Genomic DNA, 18,126 nt, shown 5'->3' on the forward strand with positions numbered 1-18,126 from the left:
GCTTTGCCCTGGCAGCTGGCACACTGTCTGGCACGTGGTCAGTTCAGTTCAGTCACTCAGTCCTATCCAACTCTGCGACCCCATGAATCGCAGCATGCCAGGCCTCCCTGTCCATCACCAACTCCTGGAGTCCACTCAAACTCATGTTGTCCATCGAGTTGGTGATGCCATCCAGCCATCTCATCTTCTGTCCTCCCCTTCTCCTCCTGCCCCCAATCCCTCCCAGCATCAGAGTCTTTTCCAATGAGTCAACTCTTCACATGAGGTGGACAAAGTATTGGAGTTTCAGCTTCAGCATCAGTCCTTCCAGTGAACACCCAGGACTGATCTCCTTCAGAATGGACTGGTTGGATCTCCTTGCAGTCCAAGGGACTCTCAAGAGTCTTCTCCAACACCACAGTTCAAAGGCATCAATTCTTAGCGCTCCGCTTTCTTCACAGTCCAACTCTCACATCCATACATGACCACTGGAAAAACCATAGCCTTGACTAGACGGACCTTTGTTGGCAAAGTCATGTCTCTGCTTTTCAATATGCTATCTAGGTTGGTCATAACTTTTCTTCCAAGGAGTAAGTGTCTTTTAATTTCATGGCTGCAATCACCATCTGCAGTGATTTTGGAGCCCCAAAAAATGAAGTCTGACATTGTTTCCACTGTTTCCCCATCTATTTCCCATGAAGTGATGGGACCAGATGCTATGATCTTAGCTTTCTGAATGTTGAGCTTTAGGCCAACTTTTTCATTCTCCTCTTTCACTTTCATCAAGAGGCTTTTTAGTTCCTCTTCACTTTCTGCCATAAGGGTGGTGTCATCTGCATATGTGAGGTTATTGATATTTCTCCCGGCAATCTTGATTCCAGCTTGTGCTTCATCCAGCCCAGCATTTCTCATGATGTACTCTGCATAGAAGTTAAATAAGCATGTGGTAGGCACTCACTAATACTGGGTGAATGAAGGAACCAACCTGGAATTCCTTCAGGTCAGTCTAGCCTCTGAGAGCACCACTTTGAACCCTGTATCCATTTTTTCTTGATTGGGTTGGACCTCCCCAGACATCGCGAGTATACCTGCCTTTTTGACTCTCTCTAGATACCAGGTTGAGTGCTGTCTGCGCAGTAGGCTGTCCCCAGGGAGGGGAGGAGTTGCTGGAGCTCTGTGGGTGCCTCGGGGGCCTCCGGAGGCCCCCAGCAGGACTCTGTGCCGTGTGCCTGCCCCCCAGGCAGGCAGGGCGATGGGGAGGGGCCCTCATCCTTAGTGAAAGCAAAATGAAAGTGAAAGCTGCTCAGTCGTGTCTGACTCTTTGTGACCCTGTGGACTGTACAGTCCCTGGAATTCTCCAGGTTGGAATACTGGAGTGGGTAGCCTTTCCCTTCTCCAGGGGATGTTCCCGACCCAGGGATCGAGCCCAGGTCTCCTGCATTGCAGGCGGATTCTTTACCAGCTGAGCCACCAGGGAAGCCCCAGAATACTGGAGTGGGTAGCCTTTCCCTTCTCCAGCAGATCTTCCCGACCCAGGAATCTAACTGGGGTCTCCTGCACTGCAGGTGGATTCTTTACCAGCTGAGCCACAAGGAAGCCCCCTTGTCCTTAGAGCCGTTGCTGTCTGACCCGGAGGAGGTTGCTGGGGAGGAACTGGATGTAGAGCCACTCTGGTCTCCGCACGCGGCTGGGGGACTCGCCCGAGGCACGTCTCCTCTCTGGACTGCAGACCCGCCCCTCACCCCCGTGAGACGATAGGTGCCCGCTGTGATAGCTGGGATTCTAGGGCTCAGAAGCAGAACGCCTCTCTAAACCAGCATTTTTACCTTATATTCATCCAAAAGGGAACTTCAGAGAGGAAAACAAATAGACGTAGGGACAGACGGAAGTCACGGCTCCCTGCTAAGGAGCATGGTCACGGGGGCTGGGAGGAAGCAGGAGAGCAGAGGGGTCCAGCCCGGGCCGGGGTCGGAGGGGGCAGGCAGGCGGCATCCTCGGCCGCGCGCTAAGAAGGCCTGTCTTGAGCCTGCTCTGAAATCCGGCCCCAGGCCCCGCTCTCCACTGCCGCTGCTGTGCTCAGTCGTGTCTGACTCTGTGACCCCGTAGACTGCAGCCCGCCAGGCTCCTCCATCCATGGGATTCTCCAGGCAAGAACACTGGAGTGGGTCGCCATTTCCTCCTCCAGGGGATCTTCCCCACCCAGGGATCGAACCCAGGTCTCCTGCCTGGCAGGTGAATACTGTCAAACCTGTATGGAAACTCTGGTGTTCAAATATCCGTTATGTATGCATTTAATCAACGCTTGTATTGGGTGATTTTGAAGAAAGTCTTGACAGCTGTCAGATTTTAAAGGTTAAAGTTGTATCTGGTCCTACTTACACTTGGATACACCTGCTTTGTGCGTGGCCTCGCAGTTTGTTTCTTGTGTGGTGTTATTTTGGATTGTCGTTTGGAAAGGTGTGAGCGTTTTGTTTGTTTGGGTTTCTCCTTGATGTCTAATAGAGATCCAGGACAAAGGAACTTGAGAAGAATCACAGGTGTCTGATCCTTTGGAAAGCTCTGTTTAAAGTTTTGAAACTTACTAAGTACTTTCATTTCAGCGCTACTTGAAAAAAAAATGGGAACTGTTCAGCTAAGGCAGTTTAAAAACTTTTGGCAATTTGTTATGTCTCCATTTAGAGTGAAATTATCTTGGGCATAATCAAAAGTAAACCAGTTGTGTGGGAAAAGAGAGAAACTGTTTATTTAGGGAGCGATAGAAGATCTGGGACTGGCAGTTATACTGAGAAACAGAGTCTCTTGTATCACTTTATTAGTCATGCCGTCACTTGAACGGGGCCTCTGTCTTCGTGTTTGTGGTTAATATCCTGGGGCGGCCATAAATATGGCTTAAAATCTGAATGTGACACATCGTGAAACAACTCCTGACATTTACAGAGGATCAGAGGTGTCCCTGGGGGCTCAGATGATTAGAATCCGCCTGCAGTGTGTGAGACCTGGGTTCGATCCCTGGGTTGGGAAGATCCCCTGGAGGAGGGCATGGCAACCAGTTCCAGTCTTCCTGCCTGGAGAATCCCATGGACGGAGGAGCCTGGCGGCTACAGTCCACAGGGTCGCAAAGAGTCGGACACAACTGAGCAACTAATACTATGACTTTCAGATACTGAAATGGTAGCTGGGTGTGTGCGTGTGTCTGAGAATTCTTCTGGGTTTTATTTTAAACCAGATCCCAGAGGCTCTGGGGTATGTCCGCCAAGCTCTTCAACTTCAAGGCGACGATGCCAACTCCCTGCACCTCCTCGCCCTCCTGCTCTCAGCGCAGAAGCATTACCATGATGCTCTGAATATCATCGACATGGCCCTGAGCGAATATCCAGAAAATTTCATGTAAGTGATCCCGGACTTACTTATTTTTCCTTATACAGAAGGTGTGAAATTTATCTCTTCAATCTATCCAAGTCCTTCATGAACATCCTGGTGGTAAATAGTACAAAATCCTCTTTACTCTTATTTTTTTATGATATTTAGAAACAGTCTCTCAAATCAACCTGAGTTGAAATACTTTATCCTTTTTTTCCAGTGTGTACCCTTGAGGTATACAAGATGATTTGAAATTCATTATGGATGAACTGTTTCATTTTAACAGTTATGCATTTTTAAATGAACATTAGAAAAAATACAGCTGCATATCAAAGTGTGATTTCATAGAAACGATTGCTCAGAGGGAGACTAAAAATTTTTAATGAGTTGTTTTAAGGTGAATTTAAAGGAAAATATTAATATATGTGGATATGGCAAAAGTGACGTTGAATGAACGCCAGTGACTGGAATGTGGGAGCCGTTGCTTCGTAGCTCGTTTGTCCTCCGTCACCAAGGACTCGCACGGATTCCAGGTGATCGCTATACTTTAGGCAGCTTTGATCAGGATACCTGACCCCTTTGTGTCTTAAGTTTTATTCTCTTGGAAACGGAATTCCTTAAATCAATCAACAATATTTGTATGTAAGCTAAGAAATGTCATTACAGACTGCTGTGTGCTGGAATTGTCTGCGTATCTTCACCTCTTCCCTCGGAATCCCTGAATCCAGGGCGGTGACCAGGCTTTGTTGGGAAGGACATTGTCTTTGGGGTTGCTCGGTTCCCGTTTTGTGCTCGGTGGAGTAGCTTGGTAACCAGCACACAGTGGGCAGTCCTGCGGGCCGGCGGCTCGAACTCTCTAATGCAGGGTCAGCAGCGGGCAGGGCGCCCGGGCAGGGGAAGAAAGGTGTGGTCAGCAGCAGGCAGGGCGGCCCGGGCAGGGGAAGAAAGGTTGGCTAGCTCTCCCCACTTTCAGAAACGACACAGATTTTAAGTGGCTCAGCTTTGGCTTTATTTCTCTGCCTCCTCCCCTCACTGTGGTTTTAATCAGTGCATTTCAGCAACTCCCCTTGGAAAATTGGTTCACACATTTCCATTACAAACATTTCTTTGTCTTCAAGTGAAAAGGGCATTTCTCTTCTCCCCATCGAGAAAATTCTCATTATAATCCAGGAAGCCTCTGACTGGAGGTTTCTTCTGTGGGTTCAGCTATTCATGCGGAGTGGATTAAAGAGTTTTGCCTCCGTGTTTGACTTCTTGCAGGTCTCAAGCTTGCTCTTTTGCTCTCTGAGGACATGTCTGAATTTTATCCAAGGCTGGTTAGCCCATGGAACCATAAAGTGGTTGAAACATTTTAAAAAACACGCAGCCCATCAGTAAAGTTTAGCCTGATGCAACTGAATTCCATTTCTCTCATCAATATTTATAAAGTGGCCACTCCTGCCTCCCACCCTCAGCACCTTTGTTAGAAGTCAGACTCCAGCCTGAGGCTCTCGCGTAGACAGCCTGGGGTGTCATCCAAGAGAGGAGCAGGCTTATTACACTAATAGACGCGCAGCAGTGCAGGCAGTAAACAGTGGTGGCTAATATGGCAATGCCTCCAAGTGACAGCAGCTGACAGCCTTTTCAAGTAGTGGAAGTAAGGAACAGCAGTAGAGATATCTGAGGAACGCGAGCCTGTTATTTTAATGTTAAGCTGTAAGCTCAAAAAAGCGGAGCATATGGCAGCAGGGCTGAGAGCCCTGATGACTTGTTTGCTTTTTAAATATTTGTATTTCTTCCTTTGTGATGGGAAACTTCTTCCCAAGAATACTTTATTAAAAGTCGGGGGCCAGATGTAGTCTGTAGATCCCATGGTTTCTTCCCATCCTGGGTAAAACATTTTAACACCAACCTAAACAAGGTTCCCTGGGCACCTGTCCCGACCGCCCTGTGGTGTTATCTGTCTGTGACCGGCTGGTCTCCCGCAGAGCTGCAGGCTCTGGGAAGCCTGGGACGGCCTCGTGTGTCTGGTGTCCGACAGCCGTGACCTACCCCAGCCTGGGGTGTGGTGGGTGTTTACTCAGCCCCTGCTAGGGGGAGATGAGAGCTCTTCCTGCTGTTAGGGTCAGGCTGTTGAACCAAGAATTGATTGAACTAGCATCTTAGCCTGATGCAGAGAATTACAGAGCTTTTTGGTTCCCACTGGGGCTTCCCTGGTGGCTCAGATGGTAAAGAATCTGCCTGCGATGCAGGAGACCTGAGTTCGATCCCTGAGTCGGGGAGATCCCCTGGGGAAGGGAATGACTACCCACTCCAGTATTCTTGCCTGGAGAATCCCACGGACAGAGGAGCCTGGTGAGGTGCAGTCGGACACGGCTGTGCAACTAACACTTAGACCTTCACACTTGGTCCCCATTAAGCCACGGAGCTTGAGCTACTTCTTCAAGATACGCAACTGTGAGTTCTTAACAGACTCGGTTTATTCTGTGCTGTCGCTGGCTGTGCTAGGGCTTCGCCGCTGCATGCGGCTTTCCCCGGTTGCCGCGGCTGTGCTGTGCTGCGGAACGTGGGCTTCTCATCGCAGGGGCTCCTCACTGCGGAGCCCGGGCTCCGGGCCGCAAGGGCTTCAGTAGTGGCAGCGTGTGGGCTCAGCAGTTGTAGCGCACGGGCTTAGTTGCTCTGTGGCAAGTGGGATCTTCCCAGACCAGGGCTTGAACCCATGTCTCCTGCACTGGCAGGTGGATTGTTTACCTCCAAGCCACCAGGGAAGCCTGACCACCAACTTTTATCATCTCCTGGTGCCAGTCAGGATGGTTAGGCAGCCCTGGAGACACCAGCTGTTCCTCCAGGGGCAGTCAGCTGTCCTGGCCAGGGCGGCGAAGGCATTCGTACATGGTGATGTTTCAGTAACTGAAAGGCATTCCTAGAAATATTATCACAACGAAGACAGCAGCTTCACATGTGATATTTTGGAATCCTTTAATGTGATTAAATATTGAGTAGACGCAAAAGACTACTTATTAAATCTATTTAAAATAAAAATGCAAGTAACCTATGTATAAATGCTTCTGTGTTTAAGAAAGAAATCCTTAGTGTTGCTGTGCGTTTCCTATACGCTCTACTTCCCCACCCCTGGCCTCCCCCTGCTCAGGTTAGCTGCTCTCCTGAATTCTATGTTGAGCAGTCTTTTGTGTTTCTATACCACAGATGTTGGTATTCCTAAGTAATAAAAATTTCTGGGTTTGTGTATTTTTAAAAATGTTTAATGGAATTGTACTCAATAATAACACATTCTTATTTGTTTTCTCATTGCTTAGTTTTGTGTTTCTGAGGTTATCCCTCTTGCGTACAGCAGCAGTCTGTTCATTTATACGAATGGTACTTTCTTGTATAAATACACCCGGATTTCTGTTTCTCGTCTGCAGTAAGTGGGTACTGGGCTCTTTGCAGTTTCTGACTGTTATGAAGCATGCTGCTACAGATATCCTGACTCAGTTCTGATGCCTGTGTGCAAGCCTTTCGGCAGGTGGACTCCTAGGAGTGGAACTGTTGGACCGTAGGATGTGTGTATCTTCAGCGTTACCAAATAATCCCAAACCATTTTCCAAGGTGGTTGTCTCCATGCTTTTCTCCACCAGCAGTGCCCAAGAGCCCACGTGGCTCCCCGCGCCAACACTCGGACGTGGCGGGCGCTGGTTAGTGGTGGGTGCGGTTAGTGGCGGGCACTGGTTAGTGGTGGGTGCGGTTAGTGGCGGGCACTGGTTAGTGGCCCCTGCTGTGAGTTTAAGTGGCGTGTCGTTCATCATCAGTGAGGTGGAACACCTTTCTGTTTGTTGGTCACTCAGCTTTTCTCTTTTATAAAGCACACGTAGAAGTCTTCTTTTCTACCTGGGTTGTCTGTTTCATAATAATTTGTCAGATTTCTTTATGTATAGTTCAAAAGGCTTTTGTTGGTTACCTGTGTGGTGAAAATCTCCCAATTTGTGTCCTGTCTTTGCTTTCTCCTAGTGGGATCTTTTGAGGAACAGAGGTTCTTAAAGTATAATTGAATCAGTTGAATCAGTCCTATCCAAGGACAGTAGTTCTGTGTCTAGTTTAAGAAACCTTTCTTGTTGTCTTCTAAAGCCCTCAGGTTATCTTTCATCCCTGAAGCTAGAGTCCATATGGAATTGACTGCTTTGTGTATGTGGGATATAAAGGACCCAGGGTCATTTTTTCCCATGGGGATACCCAAGTGTCCAGCATCACGTACTGAAGACTCCTTTCCCTGTTTCTCCCCAGGGCCGCTCTGGTCTTAAATCAAACATGGGCCCGTGGGAGGAGCTGACTGTGAGATCCCCGCTTGGCCCCACTGTTGAGGGCGCCCGTCTCTGCGGCTGCTGCTCTACCATCCTTCTCACAATGTTACTATCTGTGAGGTCGGTCCACCCTGCAACTTGCTTCTTGGGGGTGTCCTGGCTGACCTCAGGCCTTTGAGCCTTCATATAAACCTTCATATTTGCTTTTCAACTTCCACCAAAAAAAAAACCTGTTAAGATTTTGACTGGAATTATTGGATTGGCCAAAAAGTTTGTTCAGGTTTTTTGTAACTCCTTACAGAAAAACACAAACGATTTTGTGGCCAACCCAACACATTTCATCTAATAGCTTAGTTGGGGGAAAGTTAGATGTCTCTAATTATTTAGACCTTTAAAAATATTTTTAAATGAAGCTTTATAATTTTCTTTATAAACATTTTGCCAGTGTTTACTAGATTTATTCCGAGTTGCCTGAAAAAAATTCCATGCTTTTCCACTTAAACCATTATTTAAGAGGTTAAGAAAATTTCTTTCTTCCAAGAAGGCTTGCTAAGAGATTGTTTCTTTAATCATAAATTGATATTAAATTTTATCAAATGCTTTTTCTGTATTTATTAATATGATTATTATATAATTTTACTCTTTTAATCTGTGAATGTTATATTAATCGATATTTTTAAATGTTAAATTAACTTTGCATTCTTGGAATTAGGCCAACTTGATCGTAATCTATTAGCTTTTTAATAGATTCAGTTTATTCATTTTCTAAAGAACATTTATGTTCATGTATGAAATAGATTATGATTTTTCTTTCTTGTTATATCCTTGTCAGGTTTTGGCATCAAGATTAGGCCAGCCTCATAAAATGAGCTGCAGTAGTTCTTTTTTGTGTCTTTGAAATCTTTGTGTAAGATTAAAATTATTTGTTCCTAGAATAATAAGTTTTGGTAGAATTTGCCTGTAAAACCATCTGGGACCGGTCTTTTCCCATGGAAGAACTTCTGATATCTTTTTCTTAAATGATTAAAGGATATTGAGGTTTTCTACTTCTTATTTTATTAATCTATGTTTAATATACTATATGTATTTTAATAATTTGTCCATTTACTCTAAATTCTAAATTTTATTGGCATAGTTATTTATTTGCTGTTGTTCAGTTTCTCTGTCATGTCCAACTCTTTGCAACCCCACAGACTGCAGTACACTAGGCTTCCCTGTTCTTCACCATCTCCTGGAGCCTGCTCAAACTCATGTCATAGTGATGCCATCCAACCATCTCATCCTCTGTCGTCCCCTTCTCTTCCTGCCTTCAATTTTTCCCAGCATTAGGGTCTTTCTTGTGAGTCAACTCTTCACATCAGGTGACTAAAGTTTGGGAGTTTCAGCTTCAACATCAGTCCTTCCAGTGAACACTCAGGACTGATCTCCTTTAGGATGGACTGGTTGGATCGCCTTTCACGTCAAGGAACTCTCAAGAGTCTTCTCAACACCACAGTTCAAGGTCCAGCTCTCACATCCATACATGAATACTGGAAAAACCATAGCTTTGACTACGCAGACCTTTCTCGACAAATTAATGTCTCTACTTTTTAATATACTAAGTTTGTCACAGCTTTTCTTCCAAAGAGCAAGCGTCTTTTAATTTCATGGCTGCAGTCACCATCTGCAGTGATTTTGGAGCCCAAGAAAAGAAAGTCTGTCACTGTTTCCACTGTTTCCCCATCTATCTGCCATGAAGTGATGAGACCGGATGCCATGACCTTAGTTTTTTGAATGTTTAATTTTAAGCCAGCTTTTTCACTCTTTTACCTTCATGTAGAGGCTCTTTAGTTCCTCTTCACTTTCTGCCTTAAGAGTAGTGTCATCTGCATATCTGAGATTATTGATATTTCTCCCAGCAATCTTGATTCCAGTTTGTGCTTCATCCAGCCCAGAATTTTGCATGATGTACTCTGCATATAAGTTAAATAAGCAGGGTGACAGTATACAGCCTTGATGTACTCCTTGACCATTATTTGGAACCAGTCTGTTTTTCTATGTCTAGTTCTAACTGTTGCTTCCTGACCTGCATACAGATTTCTCAGGAGGCAGGCCAGGTAGTCTGGTATTCCCATCTCTTTCAGAATTTTCCACAGTTTGTTGTGATCCACACAGTCAAAGACTTTAGCGTAGTCAATGAAGCAGCAGTAGATGTTTTTCTGAAATTCTCTTGCTTTTTCGATGATCCAGAGGATATTGGCAATTTGATCTCTGGTTCCTCTGCCTTTTCTAAATCCAGCTTAAACATCTGGGAGTTCTCGGTTCACGTACTGTTGAAGCCGGGCTTGGAGGATTTTGAGCATTACTTTGCTAGTTTGTGAGATGAGTGCAATTGTGCAGTAGTTTGAACATTCTTATATGACTGAAAGAATTATTTATAATGTTTTAAAACTATTTACTGTCATATAGCATTTGTGGTTAAGTCTTTTTAATACTGTTTGATTTTTTTTTTTTCTTGAACAATCTTACCAGGAACCTGTTTGAAACATTGATCTTTTCAAAGAACCAGTGTTTGGTTTTTTTTTTTAATCATCTCAACTATATATTTGCTTTCTTTTTTATGAATTTCTATCTTCGTTTCTGTTATTTCTTTTCTCCTGTTTTCTTACAATCTGTTCTGTTTTAGCTGGTTTTCTTTCTTAATTTTTCAGTTGGATGTTTAGCTCACATAAGAAAGGTTTTTCCCTCTCTTATTTTCTCTTGACCTTTTTGGCCATGCTGTTGCAGGATCCCCGTTCCCTGGCCAGGGACTGAACCCAAGCCCTGGACAGTGAGAGTGTAGAATTCTCAAAAACTTATCTTTTGTCAATGGTCTTTTAATTTCATTGAATTGTGTTCAGAGGCTGTAATCTATATAAATTTGAAATTTGTTAATACCTCTATTATGGCCCAGCGTGAGGTCACTTCTGATAAATATTTCATATGTGCTTGAAAAGGCTGTTTCCTGCCTTTGGGGATAAATTTTACTTTTATATATAAGGTTGAGCTGTCAACTATGTTTTTCAGATCTTATTTATTCTTATTAATGTTGTTTTGTCTACTTCATCTATCAATTATTGAGCAGAGGTATGTTAAAACTAACTCTGATGGGAGATTGTACCATTTCCCCACATAGTTATAGCAATTTTTGTTTTATATATTTTAAAGCTGTTTTCTTAGGTACATTTAAATGTAGAATTGCTATGTGTGTTAGTGGTTCCGTTGTGTCCTGCTCTTTGTGACCCCCTGGACTGTAGCGTGCCAGGCTCCTCTGTCCGTGAAATTCTCCAGGTGAGAATACTGGAGGGGGGCAGCCATCCTCTTCTTCAGGGGATCTTCCCTACCCAAGGATTGAACCCAGGTCCCCTGCATTGCAGGCAGGTTCTTTACCATCTGAACCACCAGGGAAGCCACAGAATTGCTGTGTCTTCCTTCTAAATTCTACCTTTTATCAATATGTAACAAATTGCATAATTAGTTTCATCATACATCCACTTACAAATATCCATATACCATATACACACACACACACACACAGAGATATACACACATACAATTTGTGTGTGTGTACTTGGAATACCTTTCCAGATCCATGATTCCAGGCTCGTGTCTCCTCGCTCCTGAGCGCGCCGCTGCTTTCGTCAGGGTTGCGAAGCCCGCTTGGCGCGTCCTGACGCAGACGTCGGCGCGTCCTGACGCAGACGTCGGCGTGATGCGGCATTCGCACGTCCGCTGCCGCGGCCATCGTGGCAGCCCCCGGCGTTTCCGCCGTGGTGTGGCCAAGGCGCGAGTCCTGCTTGGGACTTCTTAGCTGTGAATTGGTCTTGTTTGTCTTGTTTATTGTTTGTAGAAAATTCTCAGACATTATTTCTTCTAGTATTTCTTCCTCTATAGATGGGGTTTTATTTCGTTTTCTTAAGTTTTGTTAGTTTAGGATTTTACTTTTCTATTCAGGCAGGTAACTTCTGCCTTTTGTCTCAAGTATTTGTGCCTTTCACATTTAATATAATCAGTGACGGGTGAATGAATGTCTGTCATTTCTGTATGTGTCTTGTCTTTTTCGTTTGTTTCTCTAATACTGCCTTTTTCTTCTGTTGAAAACTTGTTTTCTTAAAGCCTTTAACTATTAAATACCTAAACAAAAGGAAAATTAGCATTTGCTGATTATATATTAAAAGTCTCTCACGCATGGTACGTTTTTCCTGAAATAAAATTTAACAAAATACACATTTTTATATTGTGTTCATGGATTCTGATAGATTCACTGTCTCTTGTACTTGGTACAAGGGCCTCTGTTGTTCTTTTAAAATACAGCTTGGCAGAAATTTCCTAATTGATGAATATATTTTACTTAGTAATTTTCCTTACTGGTCCAAGAATATAGAAGGTGATGCTGGCTGATGTTGGAAACACTTCTCTCTTCCGGAGACAGCATGACCAGGGTGTGGTCAGGCCCTTGCAGACTTTGTGCTTCTGCCTGGGATTATTCATTTTTAGATAGAATATCGCAGTGAGAGCTGACAGTCTGTTACTTTTGTCTTTGGAAAATATATCAGAGAGTATAGTGCCAGTGGCAGATTTGAGACCTTTAGTGTAACTGAGTTTTATTCTAATTCAGCCCAGGCTTCCAACGGCGTCTAACTATACCCAACCACGCCAGGGTATAGCTTCTTGCCCTGAGACAAGTTGTGATTATACAGCTTTCCTCATTACAGATTTTCAGTTGATCTGAACTTTACTATTTCCTACTTAAATAGAGCACATGAAGGCACTTATTCTCGGACTCTCACAGAGGTCATCAAATCAGCTGCACACATAAGAAGCCATCAACTGTCACCACAAAGCTCAGAAAGCAGCCCTTGAAACCTCTAGAAAGTAAAAGTGCAATAGGGACCCTTATGGTGATTTCTGATCCATGACTTTGATATGTCAGATGTTGAAATAATCCTCAAGTTACCAGCTTGAAAGGCAAGCTCTTCTGTATATGGTCTTCTACTCCCATACATATGGAAGCGGGTTTTGTCAGATAATCATGCTTCTTTTTACACCAACAGGAACTGTGTGGAAACGTATATAACTCCCCCTCACTCACCCATTTGTCCACGGCTGCAGCAGTAACGATCTCCAGCCACATTCCGCTTCATATACGTGCACACGTGCTCACTTGCTCAGCTGTATCTCTTCACCAGGCCCCTCTGTCCATGGGATTCTCCAGCAAGAATACTGGGGTGGGTTGCCGTTTCCTCCTCCAGGCATCCGACCTGTGTCACTTATGTCCCCTGCACTGGCCGGCAGGTTCTAGCACCACCTGGGAAGCCCATTTTGCATACAGGCCACTCCTGTGAGCACTTCACACACTTTACACTACTGTAATCGTCATGAGAACACCAGAGGCTGGTAGTATTGTCATCCTCGTTTTGCAGATAAGGACACTAAGGCACAGACGGGTTGACTGGCTTGTCCGAGATGATGCATCTCCTCGTGTCAGGGTCAGGCTTTGGGCCCAGGCAGCCTGGCCTCAGCCTCTGCGCTCCCCTCACGTTCCAGTTGCTGTGTGAGGGGCTGGAGAGGCTGCCAGTCCATGTTCTCTTCAAGCCAGCAGTCGCTGTGAGCAGGAGTTCATCCTGTCTCCTCTGTTAATCTCTTCAAGAAACCAGAAAACATGGTGAAGATCATCCTTTTCTTGAGTGGAGAATATATCTGGTTTAAAACAAGTCATTACTTGGCAAGTAAGACTATGCCTTCTTCTCACTCTGTCTCAGTCAACACACACACTCTCAGAGAAACTCAGTTTTAAGTTGAAATATCATATTGAGTTTTTTCAACTTAAAACTGAGTTTCTCTGAGAGTGTGTGTGTTGACTGAGAGTGAGAAGAAGGCATAGTCTTATTTATTGAGTAATGTTTCGATGTAGTGATTACTGAGAGGCCAGTTTTATGGGCTATTTTTATGTCTGAGCTGAGTGATGGGGTAATGAACGTGCCCATTAAATCTGTATTTGATAGAAAGTTGGAACACAAGGAAAGAGGCTGTTCGTCATGTTAAACTGGAGAAATGACCCACGGAAGGATGTCTGGGAGGGATGAGCTCACAGTAACTGACTGGTGATGCCCCTTCCTCAGGTACAGGTTGGGGTGATCTTTGGGCAAAGGTAGTGCATGACTGCCTGAAAGATGCCACAGATCAAAGTGGAGTGGAGTCAGTGGTGCAGTAGCTAGCTTAAAATCAGACTTCCATAACAACAACGACAAAAACTCAAAAAAAAAAAAATGAACAAAGGATTTGAATAGACCTTTGTCCAAAGCAGATGTTCAAGTGGCCAATGAGCCCATGGAAATAGTCTTAGCATCACTAATCATTAGGGAAAGCAAATCAAAACCACAATGAGATACCATTAGGATGGCTATTATTAAAAAAAAAACAAAACTGAAGACAGTAACAAGTGTTGGAGAGGGCGTGGAGAAGCCAGAACTCTTGTGCTCTGCTGGTGGGAATGTAAAATGGTGCAGCTGCTGTGGAAAATAGTGTGGCGGTTCCTCAAAATAATAAAAATAGATTATTGTATGATCCAGCAATTCCACTTCTGGGTAAATACTCAAAAGAATTGAAAGAAGGAACAGAGGCTGTACACTCGAGTTCACAACAGCAGTATTCATAAGACCCAAAAGGCAGATGCCACCCAAGTGTCCATGGATGAGTGGATAGATAAGCAAAGTGTGACCCATATACAATGGAATATGATTCAGTTTTTAAAAAGGAAGGAAATTCTTTAAAAAAGACAAAGGAGGAAATCTGAAATATGCTATGAAATATGCCACAACATGGATGAAACTTGAGGATGTTTTTTTTTTTATGCTAATAAAATAAGCCAGTCACAAAAGGACAAGTACTGTATGATTATTCTTATATGAGAGACTTTGGACTGTAAAGAAGGCTGAGCGCCAAAGAACTGATGCCTTTGAACCGTGGTGCTGTAGAAGACTCTTTGAGAGTCCCTTGGACTGCAAGAAGATCCAACCAGTCCATCTTAAAGGAAATCAGTCCTGAATATTCACTGGAAGGACTGATGCTGAAGCTGAAGCGCCAATACTTTGGCCACCAGATGCGAAGAACTGACTCATTTCAAAAGACCCTGATGCTGGGAAAGATTGAGGGCAGGAGGAGAAGGGGGCGACAGAGGATGAGATGGTTGGATGGCATCACTGACTCGATGGACATGAGTTTGGGCAAACTCTGGGAGTGGGGATGGACAGGGAGGCCTGGCGTGCTGCAGTCCATGGGGTCGCAAAGAATCGGAAACGATTTGGCAACTGAACAACAGCAGCGGCAGTTAAGGATGGGACCCTGCTTCCCGCTGATCTGTGCCCGCGGAGCCGAGGCCCAGGGGCCGTTCCCCGGCCCCCCACAGCTCACAGCATGAGCTCGGGGGCCACCGTGGTGCGCTGAGCGTTTGGGAACCTGGACCACCGCCGAGGCCGCCCGTGCTGCTCAGGAGCCGCAGTCCCAGGCCTCCCTGGGCACCTGGGAGGCAGCAGAGCCAAACCAGACCTCCCGATGTGCTGAGAGAGGGCGAGGGCCAAGCGCCCGGGGTCACAGGAGCAGAGCTGTGCGAGGACCCTGGTCCCGCGCCGCTCTGAGCCCAGAGGCGTGCCGGCTCCACCTCTCCCCGCCCCGCCGGCCCGCGTCCAGGCACCCGACACCTCCCCCGTCCGGCTCCCGTCCTGACTCTGGGTGGAGCCACTGTGCGTCTCAGACCTTCACGGCTTCCTGTGAGTCCGTGTCTCAGGGGGCCGAGCCCCCTTCCCTCTGGGCCTGGGTGACTGTAGGGTCCCCGTCCTTTCCGCCTCTGTCTTTATCCCTGCAGGGGCCCGGGGTGTCCTTCCTTCTTGAGTCCCCGTCCTCAGACGTGGGGACACGGGGAGACCTCGGCCGTGGCAGCTGAGTCAGAAGTAAAGATGATGCGACTCCTCTGGCAGCCCCGGGGCTCCGACTCTGTGCGTCCATCGCGGGGACACAGGTTCGCTCCCTGCTCAGGGAGCTGGGACCCCGCGTGCCCCCGGCGATGGGCCGATCGGCTCTCGGTTTGCCCCCGCCCATGTTAGAGACACTCAGTGGTGGTCCTGGTTCAGAGAGAACGAAATCTCTATTGTTAGAGCCAGGGTAGTTACCTGGGAAAGGGTGCTTTCCAGTTTTTCCTGCTCGCGTCTTTCCGTAGCAGACGGCTTCTGGGGCCCCAGACCGTTTAACCCTAACCCTAACTCACCGACTCGCCCCCCAGCCCCAGGGCGGCTTCTGGGCCTCTTGCTTCTCTGCACCCCCTCCACCCCAGTTCCACCCGGTCAGATGGTGACCGGGAGGCCGTCCTGACTGCTGCTCTGAGGGTGGCACTGAAGGGCATGGCTCCCATCGCCAGCACGTCACTCGCAGGCCCAGAGCGGCTCTCCCAGGCCTGGGCGGCCTGGTGCACACGTGTTCTCAACCAGCCCGTCCCGGGCACTTCCAGCTGAGGTTCCAGGACCCTAATCGGAGTTGAGATTAGTAGCTAAAGTGGGAGCAAAAAATGAGCCAAACCGGGGTTTCTCAGGGTGATTTATTGCCGCTAAATATGCCAGTTGTTTGTTTGTTCTAAAAATATCGCTAGGAGGATGGGGGAGTATCCAGATTGTTGACACTTCGACCGGAAGGCGCTGCAGAGTGTAACTGATACGGGGCCCAGCGGGAGGCCTTGCCCGTCCAGAGAGGAGGCCGGGCGGCCATCCTCGGCCTGCGCTAGGGGTGGGCGCGCCTGTAAAGCCAGGCATCCGCCCGCGGGGCTAGCTGGCTTCGGCCGAACAGACGCGGTGCCGGTGCTCCCGGAGCCAGCAGCTCGGGGAGCCCTGGCGGGGGAGACAGGGAGGCTGGCGGGGGAGCCCCCACACCTGCCAGCACCCTGTGCGGGGTCTCCTTCCCCGGCCGCCGCGGGCCCTGAGCGTGGTCACATTTCCAGAACTTCCTCAGTGGTAGAGGCTCCCAGAGAAGTTGGCCAATGAGCCGCCTGGACCAGCCGCTCGTTTCTAGCCACGATCTTCAAACCTCCCTTTGGTGGTTCTGTTAGCCAGCTGAGCAGGCGTCAGCGTGTGCTCTGGGGTTTCTAAAGGACACCAGGCGCTCAGTCTCTGACGAGCTTGCAGACCAGGGGTGTCCGTCCGGTAGCCATGGGCAGACTTCTGTTAGCAGAGTCCCTGTAAGTGAATGCACATCTCAGGAATGTCTGGATTTGATTAGCTTTGGGGTGGGCAGGCATGACTCCAAAGAGACCTTGAAGCCAGCTCCTATTTACTTGCCTGGTTCAGGAAGACATTTGAGTTTTCCAGCCCTGAGGCAGACGCCCTGGGCAGTGGTGACGATCCAGTGCTCTGCAGACTCAGGCACCCTTTCTGTGGCTGACAACGTGAGCGGTGCCTGGCTCAGTACACTGGTCCTCACTGGCCATGCTCAGCAAGGACCTTGTTGTTCTTAGTGGTTCAGTTGTGTCCGACTCTTTCGACCCCATGGACTGTAGCCCGCCAGGCTCCTCTGTCCATGGGATTCTCCAGGCAAGAATACTGGAGTCGATTGCCATTTCTTACAGCACAGCCACCAGAACCTCACCCAGAGAATCTCTCTAAAAGGAAAGGAAGGTTCAAGACCACAGGTGGGGGGTGCCCTTCATTTATGAACTTAATGTAAGTGATTGATCAGAATGGCCACTGAATTTAAGAATAAAATACCTTCAAAATTCTTACTGGAATGAAATAAACACAGAATTGCCTAAGTGTAGGGACTATGGGAAGTGTTTTCCTGGAGGTCTTTAAAAAAAAAAAATCAGACCATTGCAAGTAAAAATGGAGAGTTATGAAGTAGAGTGCTACTTTTTGAACTTAAATTTGCACACAGATCACCTAGGAATCTTGTTACATGAAGATTCTAATCCATCAGGTCTCGTTCTAATCCATTAGAACAAGATTCTAACCCAATCTTGTTACATGAAGATGCTACAGACAGACTCCTCTGTCCACGGGATTCTCCAGGCACGAATACTGGAGTGGGTTGCCATTCCTTCTCCACAGGATCTTCCCAATCCTTCTTGATTGCAGGCAGGTTCTTTACTGTCTGAGCCACCAGAGAAAGCCCCATTGGGTCTAGAGTGGGTGGATTTTCTGCATTTCTCACAGGTTCCCAGGGAATGCAGAAGGTACCTGCCCTGACCACATTCTTGAGTAGCAAAGCATTCACTGCAGGACTCTCAAGGTCTTTCCCAGGTTTGGGTTAATTGGAAAAAGATATATATACATATATATATATATATATTTTTTCTTTTTCTAATGAGTTGATGAACAGATGTCAGTACAGCAATTAGGAGGGCCAGATGATGAAGGAAACTGTGTGTTTCCTGATAGCTGAGCAGACAGATCGTTCATTCAGATGATGTTTGTTGGTCGATCTCCATGAGTGATTTGTTCCCCAAGCAGTG

General features: G+C 46.6%; 1 protein-coding gene across 17 annotated transcripts in view; it reads left to right on the forward strand.

Moving 5' to 3' along the window:
* Nucleotides 1–18,126, forward strand: part of TTC7B (tetratricopeptide repeat domain 7B) — a 273,939-nt gene that overhangs the window by 191,612 nt on the left and 64,201 nt on the right. For all 17 annotated transcript variants that reach the window (XM_070378355.1, XM_070378356.1, XM_070378354.1 and 14 more), the window contains one exon: nucleotides 3,206–3,366. In XM_070378355.1, the coding sequence (XP_070234456.1) occupies nucleotides 3,206–3,366 (161 nt within the window). The remainder of the gene's footprint in view (nucleotides 1–3,205; nucleotides 3,367–18,126) is intronic.

The sequence above is a fragment of the Bos mutus genome, chromosome 10, assembly GCF_027580195.1.
Source record: "Bos mutus isolate GX-2022 chromosome 10, NWIPB_WYAK_1.1, whole genome shotgun sequence".
NCBI lineage: Eukaryota > Metazoa > Chordata > Mammalia > Artiodactyla > Bovidae > Bos > Bos mutus.